We start from the raw sequence: 19,577 nt of genomic DNA, 5'->3' as shown, positions 1-19,577 counted from the left end.
TGCGACACTGCTTCTGACCCAGGGCAGTGGGCAAGGTGCAGGGATGACCCATCATCCAGGAGGTGCTAAGATAAGAGGGAGGGTGGAGGGGTGTGGAGTGTATTCAGGGATGGAATGGGTGGGAATGATTCTATGCCTTTTCCTTTTTGGCTACCTCCCTTGTAAGGGGGAAAAGCCTTGGTATATGTAAGATGATGTAAGCTAGTGTATTTTGTAAGTGTGTAGTGATTACATCTAGGGAAACTGGTGTTTGTTACCAGGCTGATTCTTTGTTGATACTGCCCTAGTACAGAGTGATGACCTGAACAAGGGCTACTTGTGTCTTGGAAGTGATTTCCTTGCTGGGTTGATTTCTGGCACTTTGGTATATAAAATAATTTGGTAGTTTGCTCAGGAGTGTTTGTTTTGTGATCTGGTCTCTCTTGTAGAAAACTTGTGGCCTTCATGTAATTGGCAGCAGTACTTAGACAAGTCCACAAGTCCATGAGAGATATATTATGTTCTTGTCCAGGGAGTGTTAGTGCGAGGCACTGTACAGTTAGCAAGGACTGTTTTGCAAACTTTTTGAGTATGCATAACGGTCTGCATTTTTGAGACCTATGTAATATCTCGTTCACAAAAACAGTGTGTGAGAAAATGACTAACTGGCAACCTTCAAACATCCACCCACACAATAGCCACATGATACAAAGCCGGTCAGTGTGTGATTGTCCTTCAGTGGAAGTGTTTTTTTTTTTCTGTGTTGTTACCAAGTTTCTTCATTTTTCCTCATGGTGTTCACCGACTTTTGGTGTGTGCCCTGCCCTTGGTGTGATGCCTGGAAATTGCAGTGTGATAACATTGTGATTGAACTATACAAAGTGGGAAGAATAATTGAGAAATAGCCAAGGCAATAGGTGTAACTGAGTGTACTGTCCCCCAACTTCTGATAAAATGGTGTGTGGCCAGAGGGGTTGATACTGTGCCCCTCCACAAACATGCTGGGGGCAAGCCCCTGAAGATTTCGCCAGAGGCGTTGTTGGACCTTAACCCTTCTACAATTACAAAGGAACTGAAGGAAAAGAACCCTAAGCTTCTAGGTGACATCTCCATCAGGACAATTCAGGAAAATATTCAGAAGCGATTGAATTACTCGAAAGTGAAAGCACGTGTGAAGCCCCTCATCATTGCGAAACAAGGCACTGCTGTGTCCAATTTGCCAAGGATCATAAAGACTGGGACCTTGTTCAGTGGCATAAGGTCCTTTGGACTGGCAAACTGACCTTTTGTATAAGTGAGAGCAAGGGAACGAAAGTGTGGAAGTCCCTCAGTGTGTGACCCACGCTTGACAGTGATGAGTGTTAAACATCCACCCTATCTTATGGTATGGGGTGCCCTTGGCTATGGTGGCTTGGGGAACCTTGTATTACTCCCTAAGGGCCAGACTGTTAAGGTCAACTATACAGAGGATTGACCTGGTCAGTCACCTGATATTTCACACATAGAAAACTTATGGGGAATGATGAAGGCATGCCTTCGTCAGGAGGACACATTTACGATTCCCAAGCTTGAGGCCATCTGGAAGGTGTGGGAGAAAAGTCCTGCTTCCCACTCTCAGAATTTGACTGGTTCTATCCTCAAGAGACTCCTGCAGGTCATTAACCTCTTCAGTACGGGCCAAAATCTTGCGGGCAGGCCAGACGTACGATGTGTCGTAATAATACTCGCATCATAAAATATAGTCACCACTTATATCGATCGTTCTCTCTTTCACCCGTGAATCTTGATAACCATAGAAAATGTGATGAAGACAGTTCAGAGAGTATGTCATTACGCAGGGGCAACTACAATAAATATAATCAAGACGCCGATATGGCAGCCTCGCATATCCACTTGCTCCTCATGCTGCCTACGTATGCGGCACCGTATGGAAGGGGTTAAGGCCAAGGGCTTCCCCATCAGGAAGTAGCATTGATGGCGTAAGTATTTATTTTTTGTACATACATACATATACCAAGGTAGCCAAAAAGGAAAAGGCATAAAATCATTCCCACCCATTCCATCCCTGAATACACTTCACACCCCTCCACCCTCCCTCTTATCTTAGCACCTCCTGGATGACGGGTCATCCCTGCACCTTGTCCACTGCCCTGGGTCAAAAGCAGTGTCGCAAGACACAGCACATCCACAGCAAGGCCGCTTCATTAAATCGGCAACCCCCCCTCTCCGTCCCCCCATGCATAAAAGGAGAAGACGGGGAGAAATCCCTTCGGGCTGCATCAAATTTTGCTCACACATACTACCTCACCCCCATCACCCTGCCCATTCCACCTCATGCATCACAACATCATCCATATACAACCATTTTCCATTCACTCCTGTCTTCTGTCCTCTCCCGTCCTTCCTCAACAGACATTCCCCTCTTCCCCAAAGCCCCCTTCACCCCATCCATCCACCTCATCCTAGGACGTCCCCTCATGTTCACTCCCTCCACATCTGCCTTACATACCTCTTTTACTAGTCTTTCTTCACTCATTCCTTCCATGTGTCCAAACCATCCCAATACTCTTTCATCAACCCTATCTCCCAACTCCCTTTCCACCCCTGGCACAATCACTCCTTCATACAGTCTCCTCCTTGCACCCATTCCCAAATGTCTATTTCTCATTACACTTTTTAATCCACCAAGGCATTTACTCACTTCTCTCAATCTACATTCTACCTCAACCGTGTCACATTTGCACCCAAGTATCTAAAACTTAAAACTATCCACTTCCTCCAGTCGCTCTCCCTTAATATTCACTTCCAGTCTGCTGCCACTTTCACCCCTTGTATATCTCATCACCTTACTTTTACCCACATTTATCTTTAGCTTTCTTCTATCACTTACTCTCCCAAACTCTGTCATCAACTTCCTCAGTCCCTCCTCCGATCCTGCCACAAGTGCAGTGTCGTCCACAAATAACAGCTGGCTCACCTCCCACTTTTCTCCATTTTCTTTAACCATCTCCAATCCCTGACCCACTACCCTTGCATTTACCTCTCGCACTACCCCATCCATGAATAAGTTCAACAGCCAGGGCGACATAACGCATCCTTGACGAAGTCCCACCTTTACCTCGAACCACTCACTCTCTCCATTTCTAATCCTGACACAAGCTCTATTACTCTCATAAAAACTCTTGACAGCTCCTAGAAGCTTTCCTCCTATCCCGTATATCTGCATAACCTCCTACAGTGCCTTTCTCTCTACCCTATCATAAGCCTTTTCCAGATCCATAAAAGCCCAAAAAACATCCTTCCCCTTTCCTATAGTTTTCTCACATTTCTGTCTTACCACAAAAATCTGATCTACACAACCTCTACCCATCCTAAATCCACATTTCTGTCTTACCACAAAAATCTGATCTACACAACCTCTACCCGTCCTAAATCCACACTGTTCCTCACCAATTACTCCCTCTCTTCCTCTCCTAATCCTCTCAATCAAGATCCTCACATAAGCCTTCCCAACTACACTTAACACTTTTAATACAATCATACAAAATGCAGACAAGAGATACATCCCTAGAGGCAACAGAAAATCACACAACCCCAACTTCACACCAGAAATCCAAGGCCTCATCAGACAACGTGACACACTTAAACACGATACCCCCACACCTATCCCTCAAAACATAGCAGACCAAATACAAACACTAAACACTATGATTGCTAATAAAATACACAAACAAAAAACACAAAATTGGCAAAACTTTATCAATACACTTGATCACAAAACACCAGCAAATTGTACAAAACACTCAACAGCATTACACTATCCAACAGTAACACTACACGCTCTCACGCAGCAATAATCACAACAACAGATAATCTACCCTCTAACAGACAACAAGCAAACGCACTCATACGTCATTTTGCACAGACTAGCCATCTCACTTCTCACCCTGACGACCGACGCACCATTCGACGTAAGAAAGACTTCCCCACAGACTCAGACTATACACCCTTCATAGACAGTCAGACAAAACTCATAATACATAATCTCAAGCACTCATCTCCCTGTAGCCCTGATAACATAAGCAACATCTACCTAAAACACATTGGACCACAAGGTATACACGCACTCACAAACATTGCAAACTACAGCTATTCACACAACACTATACCCGTGCTCATTTCGTATTGTAGTTTTCTTTTTTATTGTCTTTTTTAAAACTCTCTGTATTGATACATAACTTTCATAGTCATTAGATGCACCCGAGCACTTATATTCTATGCCTTTTTCTTTTTGCATCCAAGGGTAGTGGGTCAGGGATTGGAGATGGTTAAAGAAAATGGAGAAAAGTGGGAGGTGAGCCAGCTGTTATTTGCGGACGACACTGCACTTGTGGCAGGATTGGAGGAGGGATTGAGGAAGTTGGTGACAGAGTTCGGGAGAGTAAGTGATAGAAGAAAGCTAAATATAAATGTGGGTAACGGAGGGACAGTCGTAGTATAAAAGTGTCATCATTTCTCTATGAACAGAGTTTTCCTCTATCATAGACAAAATGATGTGTGGCTCTGGTCAGTAGGGGCGCCCCATATAGACCCTAAAGTATCACAACACCACAACACAACACTATACCCTTATCACACACCACTCCATTAACACACTGCTGCATGCCAGACCCCCTGATATCCACCCTTCTGAATCCTCTCTCCCACGAAAGGACAGAGTCCACTTGGCCAGACTGCGGTGCGGTCACCACCCAGCACTTCTAAGCTACCAGAAGAGGCTGGATGACCGCATTGTGAACAGCTGCCCAGGATGTAACATTTCACCCCATACCATACAACACATAATGGAAGACTGCATTATACACAGTCATGCACGCAAACAATACAACATACACTCTATAAAGGATTTGTGGGAAAACCCAGTTTCGGCTGTAGCATTCCTTGGGGAGACGGGACTGCTCGGACAGACAGTCTAGGGAATGACAACAACAACACTATACCCGACATCTGGAAGCATGGTAAAATAATCACCATTCCAAAACCGAACAAAGACCCAACAATCCCAACATCGCACCGCCCAATCACACTTCTCTGCACCCCCTCTAAAGTCATTGAACGCCTAATACTTCAACTTGTCACACCACATATTCCCCTTGCTGACTCACAACACGGTTTTAGGCCACTACACTCCACAAACACTCTTCTGATAAACCTCACACAAAGAATTTTAGATGGCATCAATTCAGACAGACCCCACCACAGAACACTTTCCATAACATTAGACATTAGTAAAGCTTTTGATGCTATCCCCTGCCACAACCTAACAAATAAAATATATAACACAGACATGCACAATAACACCAAAAGATGGCTGGCCAATTATCTGGCAGGTAGGAATGCTTACGTGTCATATAATGGCCAATCATCGCACATCAGAAACATTAAGAATGGAGTACCACAGGGCTCAGTTCTATCCCTCACACTATTTAATCTATACATGCATGACTTACCCACACCAGACACCTCAGAAATACAAATCTCTTCCTACGCAGACATATCAATCACATGCACACATCATAACACAGACAAAGCTGCAGAAATAATCCAGCCATACCTAGATACACTCAACACATGGTTCATCACAAGCAGACTCAAAATAGCTCCAACCAAATCTACAGCAACACTTCTCACCAACTGGACAAAAGAATACAAATACATACCTCATCTCTACATCAACAACACTCTAATACCACACACAAACACACCGAAAATTCTTGGTGTAACATATGATACATCCATGTCTTTCAAACAACACATCACAAACATGAAAAACAAATGCACACCTAGACTTAATGCACTTAAGTCAATCACTGGAACAACATTTGGACAAAACAAAGAAACTAATATAACAATATACAAACAATGCATACGCTCAGTGATGAATTATGCGAGTCCTGCATGGGCTCCTAATCTCAGTGAGACACAACACAACACCCTTCAAATCATACAAAACAAAGCCCTAAAAACAATCACAGGCTGCACAAATACAACACCTACAGACCATTTACACCATGAAACAAAAGTCCTCAAAGTCAAGGACCACCTCAACATGAGAGGCACACAAACACTTGCCGCAGCCACCACAAACACATCACACCCGCTACACTACATAGCAGAACACCCACACACACCAAGAAACATTTAAACAATGCCCAAAGACCTTTATTACGCACAAATACTCTCTTCTCTTCCTCCACAACCACCAAATACCAGCCTCCGGAAACATATTCATAATCATATCACTCACCGCTCCATTAACACACTGCTGCATGCCAGACCCCCTGATATCCACCCTTCTGAATCCTCTCTCCCACGAAAGGACAGAGTCCACTTGGCCAGACTGCGGTGCGGCCACCACCCAGCACTTCTAAGCTACCAGAAGAGGCTGGATGACCGCATTGTGAACAGCTGCCCAGGATGTAACATTTCACCCCATACCATACAACACATAATGGAAGACTGCATTATACACAATCATGCACGCGAACAACACAGTATACACTCTATAAAGGATTTGTGGGAAAACCCAGTTTCGGCTGTGGCATTCCTTGGGGATACGGGACTGCTCGGACAGACAGTCTAGGGAACGACAACAACAACTACACTTAACAAGCAAATCCCTCTAAAACTACTACATTCACACTTGTCCCTTTTTCCCATGTAAAGTGGAACTATACAGGCACTCCTTCAATCCTCCGGCACTCTACCCTGTCTCCAGCAAACATTAAATAACCTCACCAGCCAGTCCTATTTTGTAACCAATCTGTGAAAGCTCGCTTCTTCTCTTCTACAACCTTCTTTGTTTCCTCATCCCACCATTCACTACCCTTTCTTCTATTTCCTCCTGTCCTTCTTGTTCCACACACCATCCTCTCCCCTTAGCACATGTACATCCTTAACTCTTCCTATCATAATCCTATTTACCACTACATAGTCCATTAATGCTCTATCTACCACCCTTCCATCCACCACCCTCTCCCATGTGTACTTATGCTTGACTTTCTTCCGAAACACTGTATTTGCTATCATCAATTCTCTTTCTAAACACATTTCCACCATCAACTCTCCACTACGATTCTTTCCTGGAACTCCACATTTGCCAACCACTCCATCAATTGGATCATTTCCTATTCTAGCATTATGGTCTCCCAGTACTATTTCATTGACATTTCTCCCTAAATCCTCTATGCACTCATTTAAATCTATCCAAAAGGCCTCCCTTTCTTCTACACTCTTCTCACTGCCAGGCCCATATGCACTTACAAAGACCCACATCTCCTTTCCCAGTTTCACCTTCATCCACATTATCTTTGAGGAAACCTCCTTCCACTCCACTACCCATTTACCTATCTCTTCACTTACTAGAATAGCCACCCATTCCCTCCCTCGCCCTCTCTTCACTCCTGATAACCTCCCACTTACACTCCCAAACTTACACTCACCCTTCCCTTTCAACTTAAGTTTCACTCAAAGCCAACACATCCATATTTCTTCTCATAAACATACTACCCATCTCTTCCCTTTTACTCTCATCTGTACCACATCCACGCATATTAAAAGACCCAAACCTTAGAGTGCTGGTCCGAAAACTCCCAGACCCTCTTATGCCTTTACTTTTTCTTTTAGGAATGTCCCCTGTGGGGCTACAAGGAGAAGGATGCCTAGTCCCAATTCCCGTCCCTTTGTCCCTTTCTTCTCGCCTCTTACAATCCAAGTGGAATTACCTGGTGGCAGTATTCTTTTCCCCCACCACAGAAAATGAATACTCAGAGAAATGATACAGGACAGTGGCAAGGGGTTGGGGGACAGCATAATGGAGGGACAGTCGTAGTATAAAAGTGTCATCATTTCTCTATGAACAGAGTTTTCCTCTATCATAGACAAAATGATGTGTGGCTCTGGTCAGTAGGGATGCCCCATATAGACCCTAAAGTATCAACTGTATGCAAAACAATCCACATTGACTGTATTAGCAAATGTTTTGTGTCTTCTGTTTTGTGTTTGCAACTGGGGTAGTTTGAATCTATAGCCAGTCATATTCTGTACTGGTAGTGTCTTAAAATTGAATGGTGTCTTGAGTGCAGGCATGCCAGTATAGTGTTTTTTTTTTTGTTTTTGTTTTTAGTATTGAGTTTGGTGGTCTGTCTTAAAGGGCTTGTTCAGTAATATGAGTGAGTGTTTTAGTGTGGAATAATTAAAAAGTTGTTGTAAATGTTTGAGTAGTACACTGCTGGTGTAGCTTTTTTTCTTCTTTACTACATTCTGTTGGTGATACTTGAAAGGTTGTGAGGGGTGTGTGGTGTTTAGGGTTTTGGTAGAGAATTGTGTCCCTAACATTTTTATTTGGTTATGGGTAAGACTTTTGTCTCTGTATGCAAGCATCCAATTGCTCCATTCTGAAAGGATTGTGAATTACTGTGTTTATCTTATTGAGTGTTGGGAACCATCCTGTGGTAGTGCAGTAGAGGGTGGTTCTTATAAATTGCTTGTAGATGGTTATTAGAGTTTTTCTGTTGTCTAAAGTTTGTACTTGATATGGATTTAAGTAGGTTTGTTTTCTTGCTTTTTGCTTTCAGGTCTTTGATATATGGGCTGAAAGTCATGCAATTTTAGAAATGTGAGGCCTGGAATTTTTTAGTTCTTTTCCAACAGAAGGATTTGGCCATTTAATTCTATTTTCGGGCATGTTTCTTTTTCTATTCGTGGTTGTCTGGTGTAAGCAAAATCACTGTAGAGTCTGGGGTGAAACTTCCACTCTGTTATTTTTAGCCACTGTTCCAGTTTGTTCAAGTAGGCCTGGGTGTTCTTTGCTGCTATTTTCTATTTACTGTGCTGGGTCATCTGCATATGAGAGAACAGTGGTGTTCTGGTTCTAGAGTTGGAATATCATTCATGAAGAGATTGATCAGTAATTGTGAAAGGATTACACTCTGAGAGACTCCATTGTATAGCCTTTTTGTTCCTAAGTAGGTATGTGTTTTTGTATGAAAGTACTGTGGAGTGCTTGGAATAGGCTGTTGTACATATACCAAAATACCCTTTCCTCCTAATAAGGGAGAAGGGGGTGCTGACAGTCAAAGTATACATCCACACTTCATCCATCTCGCATCAACCCAAAACCCATTTGCTCGCCCTCTCAACTGAGCTCATTGTGGATGATGGATCATCCCCTGCCAACTGCCCAGGTCAAGAGGAACTACAGCCAGGCACACCACCTCTCCAGCACGGCCTAACAACTGAAACCAGTCTATCCCCATTGCTTCAATACATGGCAATAGTGATCCCCTACCCTAACCTCAGCCACCCAAGAAATGACAGCAGACAAAAAAATACCCCTTTAGGTTGTATCAATTCCCTATCCATTCACAACCACTCTCCTCTCACACTATGCCCTCTCCTTTCCTTTTTAAGATATTCCTCTTGCAACCAAAGTCAGGTTGAATCCAATGTACATTTACACATACACACATGTGCCATAAGGCACTTTCCCCAATATAAGGGGGTGGCCCAGCCAAGGCATACACCCACCCTTCAACTATCCCAAGGCAATCAAACACCTACTTGTACCTTTTATCTTAGGTCTTTGCTGTAGATACATACATACATATACCAAAGACTTTTTTCCCCTACATGGGGGGTAGCCAAAAAGAAAAAGGCATAGAATATAAGTGCTCGGGTGCATCTAATGACTATGAAAGTTATGTATCAATACAGAGAGATTTAAAAAAGACTAAGAAAAAGAAAACGACAATACGAAATGAACATCGCTGAGAAATCCAAAGAGAATCCCAAAGAATTCTATAGTTACATTAGAGATAAAAAGGTTGTTAGGAATCACATTGGTCCACTATTATATGCTGACGGTCAACTTGAATATTCAAATGAAGGAATGTGTATTATCTTAAACAATTATTTTAGCTCGGTATTCGTAAACGAAACACCTCAAAGTGAATTCCAAACTGAAAACTGTGAAAAGTCTAGGGTAAACTTACTCACTACGGTAAATATAACAAAAGAAAAAATTAAAAGGTGTATAGATAAACTCAAAGTTAATAAAACACCAGGGCCTGATGGTTGGCATCCAAGAATCTTAAAGAAATTGAAAAATGAGATTGTTGTTCCATTAGAAATTATTTTCAAGAAATCCATCATATCCGGAGATGTCCCAAGAGAATGGAAGCTAGCTAACGTTACTCCCATATTCAAAAAAGGTGACAAAAAGAAGCCAAATAACTACAGGCCTATAAGTTTGACTTCAATCGTAGGAAAAATAATGGAAACTATCATCAGAGATGCTATCGAACATCATTTAGAAAGTAACCGATAGCCAGCATGGTTTCAGACGGAAACGTTCTTGTGTAACTAACTTACTCGAATTCTACAACACAGTTATCTCGAATTATGACAAAAGAAACAATATAGATTTAATATATCTAGACTTTGCAAAAGCTTTTGATACCATCCCACACGAAAGACTACTTACTAAATTAGCTTTACACGGAATAAGTGGTAGCCTATTAGGTTGGACTAGTAATTGGTTGAATGGTCGAAAACAGAGAGTTGTTTTAAATGGAAAAACTTCTAGATGGAAAAATGTTACAAGTGGAGTTCCTCAGGGTTCCGTTCTTGGGCCACTTCTATTCATAGTATATATGATATAGACCATGGACTAAAATCTACTGTTTCCAAATTTGCTGATGATACAAAACTGTGCGGAGTGGCAAATGATCACTCAAATCAATTAGATATTCAAGAAGATTTAGATAAATTACAGCAATGGTCTGAAAAGTGGCTAATGAAATTTAACACAAGTAAATGCAAGGTAATGCACATAGGTAAAAATACCAGTAAGTACGATTACAAGTTATATGGAAATTCGTTAACAAAAGTGGATAGTGAAAAAGATCTCGGCGTAATTATCAGTAACGATCTCAAATCATCCAAGCAGTGTATTTCAGCCTCTGAGAAAGCAAATAAGATTCTGGGACTGATTGCGCAATCTTTTGATTTCAAAAGTCCATCACTCATTAACAAGCTATATAAATTGTTAGTTCGTCCACATTTGGAATATGCTGTTTCCGTATGGTCACCAAAGCTGGAGTTGTTTTTATGATGCCTTTGATAGGCTAAATTTAGTGTAATGTGATGTGATATGAAGGGCAGAAGGGTTCATGGGCTTTTGCATAAAATTGTGTGCCTATCATTTTCATGTGCTGCTCAGAAAAATACGAAAAATGACACCAAGCATTCTATTTATATACTAAAGGCTTCTTCCACCTTACAAGGGAGGTAGCCAGTCAAGGCATGCACCTACCCCAACATATCTGTCACCCATTTATCTTAGTTCCTCTTGGATGAGGAATCATCCCTGTTTCTGGCCCACTGCCTGATTCTGAAGCAATGTAGCAAGACACAGCACATCCACACCCAATATTCATGGTGTTAAATCATTCACTTGAGAACAAACTACATTATCCACCAGATGTACATTACATATAGAGCAAGTTGATAGAACATTCCATCTTTCAAAATATGTGATAAAAAGTACTAGACCCAGAACTATCAGTTTCTCTGAAACTGAATTGACTTACACTGTATTTCAACTGCTTACATAAAATTTCTTAAAAACCAAAATTGACAGAAAAAAACTAACCTTGACGTATCTATCAATCTGATATTTAAGCTTAGATTCTAAAGGTTTTATCCGCTCTAAAACAGCCCTGCACTCAACAGCTCTTTCTGAAAAAAAAGAAAATAATATATCAATAAAACTCAACTGCTCAGTATCCCCCCCAATAGAAGTGGGGAGTTCACAAATTTTGAAGCAATGGAAAGTAAACAAGTTTTGGCTGTTGGACACCTACTATGTTATTTAATAGAGGCCGAGAGGAAGACCCTAAATGTGTGAGATGAAGTGTTTAACCCTAGAACACATACATATACCAAGGCTTGTTCCCCCTTACAAGGGAGGTAGCCAAAAAGAAAAAGGCATAAAATCATTCCCACCCATTCCATCCCTAAATACACTCCACTCCCCTCCACCCTCCCTCCCATCTTAGCATCTCCTGGATGACAGGTCATCTCTGCACCCTGTCCACTGCCCTGGGTCAGAGGCAGTGTCACAAGGCACAGCACATCCACAGCAAAGCCGCTTCATTAAATCGGCAACCCCCCCATGCATAAAAGGAGAGGACAGGGAGGAATCCCTTCGGGCAGCAGCAAATTTTGACACATACAAGTTTATGTGGCCTGAAAGGATTTCTCCTTCTCTTCTATATTTTTACATGAGGGAGGGGTGCTGTGTAAAGGATGCAGTTGGCCCTGTTGTGGATGTGCTGTGTTCTGCTGCATTCCTCATGACCTAGGCAGTGGGCAGGAGAAAGAGATATTTAATTTACAAGGAGACAAGAGAAAAAGAAAACAAATGCATGATGGTTAGGTGTGGAATGGGTGGGGGTGGGTGCATGCCTTGGCTAGGTACCTCCCTTATATAGAGGAAGAAGCATCTGGTATACAGATATTGATATAAAATAATGAATAAATAAGAAGTGTCAGAATGTTCTCTGAAAACAACTACATGGACTTTAGACTGCTTATTGCACCAAAATACTTATATCCTTCCTGAACTGGTCATTAGGCTACATATATATGAAAAAAGTACACAAATATATACTACTACTCGTTATAGGGTGGCTAAATAAAAGCTCATGAATCACTACAAATGAACATGTATTATATCCAAAATGTGCCAAACCAACACAATAACAAATGCTTATGTACAGTAAGGAGGCAGAGTAACAACTGAATGCAAAGAGTTGGCTTCATGGGGAACATATAGAGGTCACTTGGTTCTCCTTACAGAATTGTAAATAATTAATACAATGATAATAATATAATTAATATAGTATATTAATTTCGCTGCATCACTGCAAGACTGTCGTAACTCAAAAATTTCAAGTATAGAGTTACAATGGTTTATAAGAGTGCCGAATAATTCTGCGTCTTTTGGTAATAAGTCGTAAGTCAAGTGGAGCCCTATTTACCTAATCAAGATGGTAAGTTTTGTTGCTTAGGGTAAAATTATTAAAATTATAGGACTTAGATACTTTAAAATGCTTCTCCTAAAAATCACGAAATTTGAGTTACGACAGTCTTGCAATGATGCAGCTATACAATAAAATCAATGATAATTAAGTAATGGGAAAACACAAACACAATTGAACAATTCACAAGTACAATACACAACAATAACTCGAGATTTAAGTCCCGTAGTGAAGTGGTTAAGGGTCTCTCAATACCACTACATTGACTTTTCTCCCTTATCCCTATATATACTCATTTAAATCCCTCCAAAAAGCATACTTTTCCTCTACACTCTTCTCACTACTAGGCCCATATGCACTTACAAAAACCCACATCTCCCTTCCCAGTTTCATCTTCATCCACATTAACTTTGAAGAAACCTCCTTCCACTCCACTATACGTTTAACTATCTCTTCACTTACTAGTATAGCCATTCCTTCTCCCCCTCGCCCTCTCTTCACTCCTTAGAACCTCCTATCTACACTCCCAAATTCACACTCTCCCTTCCCTTTCAGCTTAGTTTCACTCAAAACTAACACATCCATCTTTCTTCTCATAAACATACTACCAATCTCTTCCCATTTACTCTCTTCTGTACCACATCCACACACATTAAAAGATCAAACGTTAAGGTACTGGTTGGAAAACTCCTAGACCCTCTTATGCCTTTGATTTTTTAGGAATGTCCCCTGTGGAGCTATAGGAAGAAGGATGCCTATTCCTAATCCCCATCCCATTTTTATCACCTCTTATGATTCAAGTGGGAAGACTTGGTGGCAGTATCCTTTCCCCCCACCACAGGGGGAACATGATATACCATAATATAAAGTGGAATCGGCATCGGAATCAGTATCGACATTGGCAACTATGAGTAAATAGGAATCAGCATTGGCAAAAAATGGAATCAGCACACCCCTAAGCATAAGTGAGTGTTTTGGTGTTAAGCTCTGAATCTTGTGTAGGGAGATCACTTGTGAAGAGGGTTTAGCCATCATAACACCTTCACTATAATGATGCCCTTGAAAGATTTTGTTCTAATTAGTACTATATGATTCTATTCAGATGAGGTCACCCATGTTCTACTGGTATCTCATTCCACCCTTTCAACACAAGGTCTGGTTCTAAACTGAATAAAATCATCAGGTACTAGCTAGAATAAAACCTGTAAACTCATAAATGAAGAGTCAAGGCATTCTCTAAACTTGACCCTCTCCCTTACAAGCAAGAAAAGACCATTATCATATACACCTAGGTTTCTTAATCCTACACTTCCCTCCCTCCTAAAAGACGTTTGGGCCCAGGACATAAACCAACTTTGGGAATTGGCCCAAGACATAAAATATCACCAACTCCCAAAGTTGGTTTATATCCTAGGCCCAAACATCTGCACAAGTGGCAGTTAGTGAGTGGATTAAGAGACCTAGGCATACCAATAAACAATTATTTCACTTACCAATACTTGGATCACCTTCTAGCTTTTTTCCGGAAAGTTTACGGAGAGTTATGTATGTCAAATTTGCAAGGTAACTCATGAAATATTGATTCTTCAATTCCAGAAGACTCAGGCCCTGGAAGTACAAAATTACATGAGTACATACACTAACATTTGCACATTTCATATTTGTTAAACAGAGAAGAGACAAATACTGTACACAAATTACAGCCTCCATAGAAAATAAAAAACCAGCAGCTAAGAACACCTAAGCTTATTTACACAAACTAAAACAATAGCTCAGAAATAATAGAATGAAAGTATCAACCAAAAAATGATCAGTTTTGTGGCTCGCTGTTGTACTTTTTCCAATCTGTCAATGTCTTTAATGAGACTCGGTGACCATACGGAAAGAGAATATTCCAAATGTGGACGAACTAACAATTTATGTAGCTTGTTAATGAGTGATGGACTTTTGAAGTTAAAAGGTCATGCAATCAGTACTAGAATTTTGTTTGCTTTCTCAGAGGCTGAAATACACTGCTTAGATGATTTGAGATTGTTACTAATAATTACACCGAGATCTTTTTCACTATCCACTTTTGTTAACGAATTTCCAAATAACTTGTAATTGTACTTACTGTTATTTTTACCTATGTGCATTACCTTGCATTTACTTGTGTTAAATTTTATTAGCCACTTTTCAGACCATTGCTGTAATTTATCTAAATTTTTTGAATATCTAATTGGTTTGAGTGATCATTTGCCACTCCGCACAGTTTTGTATCATCAGCAAATTTGGAAACAGTAGATTTTAGTCCATGGTCTATATAATTTATATATACTATGAATAGAAGTGGTCCAAGAACGGAACCCTGAGGAACTCCACTTGTAACATTTTTCCATCTAGAAGTTTTTCCATTTAAAACAACTCTGTTTTCGACCATTCAACCAATTACTAGTCCAACCTAATAGGCTACCACTTATTCCGTGTAAAGCTAATTTAGTAAGTAGTCTTTCGTGTGGGACGGTATCAAAAGCTTTTGCAAAGTCTAGATATATTAAATCTATATTGTTTCTTTTGTCATAATTCGAGATAACTGTGTTGTAGAATTCGAGTAAGTTAGTCACGCAAGAACGTTTCCGTCTGAAACCATGCTGGCTATCATTTATCAAACGGTTACTTTCTAAATGCTCAGGAGCACAGAAGTAAAAGCAGTGATAACATCGGGAACAAAGATCGGTGATATATTAAGAAGCAGAACCAAGATGAGGGGGAGTGAGAACAGCATCGTGTATAAGATCCCATGCACATCATGCAATAAAACATATTATGGAGAGATGAAGAGGGGGCTTAAAACAAGGATCAGGGAACACAAAGCCAACCTCCATCACCATAGACTCGCCAATGCAATGGTGGTGCATGTAGACAGATTCGTCTACATGCACCTCCCACAATGGAACCAGGCCGAGGTATTACACAAAGGTATGGATAAGACCAGGAAATCCATAGAAGTTGCATACATCACTACCCATCCCAGCATCAACAGTAAGGCTGGCAGCTTCACTTGGGCTAAATCCTCAGTGGGCATAGCGCTTCACGATTGGCTATCTCAGCGGGCCAATCAGAACACAGCATTCTACACTGGTATACCCCCTTGAGCCACCAAGCATGTATATAAACTCTGCACAATCCAGTATGCTCATTCCTTTGAGAAAGTCAATAGACAAAACGTCATGAATAAATGCTTCACTTCCAGTCCACGTTTCCTTTCCCATGTTTATGCAACTTGTTCACATGGATTTTCAAAGATTTTTTTTATTAAATTTTGTCCACTAAAAAACTTTGTGAATATCATGATTCTATTATCACTTACCAATCATCTAGTCATAACTTCAATTCCTTTCTATTGAATATGAAAGCTGGTTAGACTAATTTTCACTCAACCAATCTGTAAACATGTAACCCGGAGGTCCCTTTCACAATAAAATCTTAAATCAGGAAGGGTAGTGGTGAGAAGTATACACTAGATGGCACATAACTATGGCTGATGCAGTCACCTTTGCCCTGTGCTTAGAATGTTGGGACAGGTAACAATCACTGCCAGAAACTACAAAGAAGTGACATCAGAACTCACCTTGGATGTTTGGAACTGGCACTCCTTTCGTTTAAGTTCAATGGCATCAACATTTGTCTTCACAGTTTTGAGTGCCACTGTTATGTTAGCTAAAAGAGTTTTGACTGATGGCAAGTCAGATGCCAAAATATCTGGATCCTCTGTCTGCAATTCAAATATAAAAATTCTAAGTACATGTCCAGATCATATACAATACCCAGTTTGTACTCTAATTCTACTCCATAATGCTGAAAAGTATTATTAAAGATTCATTCTAGCATATTGTTTCCTATCCATAAGTCCCCATACACTCCAGTGTTTCCAGCACCCCCCCACCCCACACACACACAACTCAGGCAAACATTACCTAACATGGGGGACTTATTTGACACTTTACCTTCTTACTGCAAAGACATCTCTTGCTCCCTCTGAAGAACTTTGGACAAAAAGGTGGAACAAAATTCCCCTCTTCTCTTTACCATTTGAAGGAATCAAGGTTTTGATAGAGGAAAATGAGCAAAACAAGTGATTTCCAGTATAAACAAGGAAATTGTATGAAGGAGTGATTGTGCCGAGAGCACTGTACGGCGCAGAAACATGAAACATAAGAGAGGAAGAGAGAAGGAGTTTGAATGTGTTTGAGATGAGGTGTCTGAGAAGTATGGAAGGGGTTACTAGGCTGGATAGAGTGAGAAATGAGGTGAGGAGAACAGGGGTGAAAAAGGAGTTGTGAGATAGGGTTGATGAATAAGTTTTTGATACTAAAAGTCTAACTCCTCCCTCAATTTTCAACCGATTTTTGCATATGAGGTCTCTATTAATAGCTAGATAAATGACAAAAAATGAAATAGAGAGTTTTTTTGCATATGTTAAATAATTTTTTTTAATAACGTGTCAAAGTCAAAATTTTGCGTTTTTTTCAATAATTTTTTTATATTTTTTTCCTCGGCGTTAAACAAAGATATTAAAAAAAGCTTTCTATTTTGTTTTTTTATATATGTAGAAGATTCTTTTGCTGTAAAATGAAAGACATCGAATAAAAATTGTAAGAGGAGATAGGATTTGAAAGCCCAAAAATATGGTATTTTTTACGTTTTTTATTAAAAAATAAAAAACTACTCGTCAGATCTGAATAAAACTCATGCTGCGAAGGTTTCCTCAGATCTAGATATCACACAAAAAAAATCAGCAAGATCCTTCAGAAAAAAAAATTTTGGGCGGGGGGTCCCCTTAAAACGAACTCCACAGTATCACAAATATAATGGGGGTGGGGAGTTTACATTACAAAGTATATAAAATGTGATGTCTACATACAAGGTAACAAGTGTCAACAAGTAGTGGCTCAAGTTTACCTGGTTTTTCATGTTGAATAACCTATTACTAAAACGATGTAGTATTATCCTCCTCTTTTTGTTATTTTTTCGTCTGTGTGATGGTTTTCTTGTTTGTTTAGTATGTCATTCTATGCAGTTCTACTTCTACATCAAGGCGTACACCGTTCTATATTCTATCATTTAAGCTATCACTGCACATGTTTCGTGAAAATATAAACAAATTACGTGGAACTGGCACAAGTCGTAGCAAATGATAAATTATCGTATTTCATGTTATCTACGCTTACCCAAATTAGATTATATCTTATCATTAGGGTAAAATATAATGAATAAACAAATCGCTATGTGAAAAGTGAATAGTCATTGAACACTTGACTGACTGGTAAAACATGGAAATTTAATATGTGGATCTAAAAAAATTGAACAGAAATTTCCCTAGATTGGTAGACGTCGCGCAAGATGGCGATCTAGGTGGGCATGTATCCAATTGGATACACAGAATAAAAAATGAAAATAAAATATATCCATGTGTTTTTGTCCATTTAATGGTACTGTAATACAAATATAGGGTTCGTAGAGTCCTGCTAATACAAAATTAAAGTAATTCCAATATAAAAAATGACAACTATGAACAATTGAAAAAAAAATTGATAGAAAATCAAAGTATTAAGATTATGTGTTCCTGAGCCTAATATAAGAGGAACTTGGTATAAAAAAACATTATGAAAATGACATACATATGTAACTTGATTTAACAGCAAACCGATAATACCTCAATTGTACAAAACATCGTTGGCCTGAGTAATTAAAACATGGGTGGTTTTGGAAATGCATTTGTATGTATACTGTGTAAAATGATGCATGTAATTATTTTTCTTTTATGAAATTGTGTTTCTATGTGAAAAATATATTCTTTGTATGAAATTGCACTTACATAGAGACGGAAGTGGAGTGTGAGAGGGGGAGGGGGGATTGGTGCGTAGGCCTATGCACTGAGGGAGAGGAGGTAACCGGATGTGGAGTGTGAGAGGGGGAGGGGAAGGCAGGATGTAATGACAGCACTCAGATCCCCATGAGGACCTTCTGAGCATTCAATAAATGTCTCTGGCGACGCCAAAACTATAGATAGGTGGTGATGCGAGCACTGTGCCACCTTGGCACTCTCTCCTAGAACCCTCATCCACAGTCACGATGGTTAGATTACTTTCATTTATTGTCTCCACCGTATCATCACAACCACGTTGAAACTCATCAGAGTTTACAAGCTGTGCTAACTCATCTTCGGTGTAGTATATAGTACGTTTCATTTTTAGTTACGACAACCTAAAATGAAATTGAAAAAAAATATATAATGACAATTACTTCTCTATCATAGATTCGTGTATACAATCATAGTGTTATTTTACCTAAATAATACACAATTTTTGTTTCTAAACTACCATGTGCAGAAATATTATGATTTAACTTTCCCTATCCGATGTCAACAATCGTAACGTAAACGGGAAAGCTGTGCCAATTGGATACACACCACCTTAGCGGGGCTGTATTATATATGCAGATGGGGTAAAAACA

At 40.0% G+C, this 19,577-nt stretch overlaps 1 protein-coding gene across 1 annotated transcript in view; it reads right to left on the bottom strand.

Annotated features, from left to right (window-relative positions):
* The window catches only part of LOC143027182 (neuroguidin-like), a 54,755-nt gene extending 36,486 nt beyond the window's left edge, over nt 1-18,269 (bottom strand). Inside the window, exons 1-4 of the mRNA XM_076188332.1 lie at nt 18,024-18,269; nt 16,693-16,836; nt 14,576-14,690; nt 11,693-11,778 (exon numbers count right to left, since the gene is read on the bottom strand). Coding sequence (XP_076044447.1) covers nt 11,693-11,778; nt 14,576-14,690; nt 16,693-16,836; nt 18,024-18,035 — 357 coding nt within the window. The 5' untranslated portion in view covers nt 18,036-18,269. The remainder of the gene's footprint in view (nt 1-11,692; nt 11,779-14,575; nt 14,691-16,692; nt 16,837-18,023) is intronic.
* Between the last annotated feature and the right edge of the window lie 1,308 nt (nt 18,270-19,577).

Source organism: Oratosquilla oratoria, chromosome 7 (assembly GCF_046742065.1).
Source record: "Oratosquilla oratoria isolate Oo_2021 chromosome 7, ASM4674206v1, whole genome shotgun sequence".
NCBI lineage: Eukaryota > Metazoa > Arthropoda > Malacostraca > Stomatopoda > Squillidae > Oratosquilla > Oratosquilla oratoria.
Note: the sequence above shows the minus strand (reverse complement) of the source record. Positions and strands in the feature narration are given on the sequence as shown.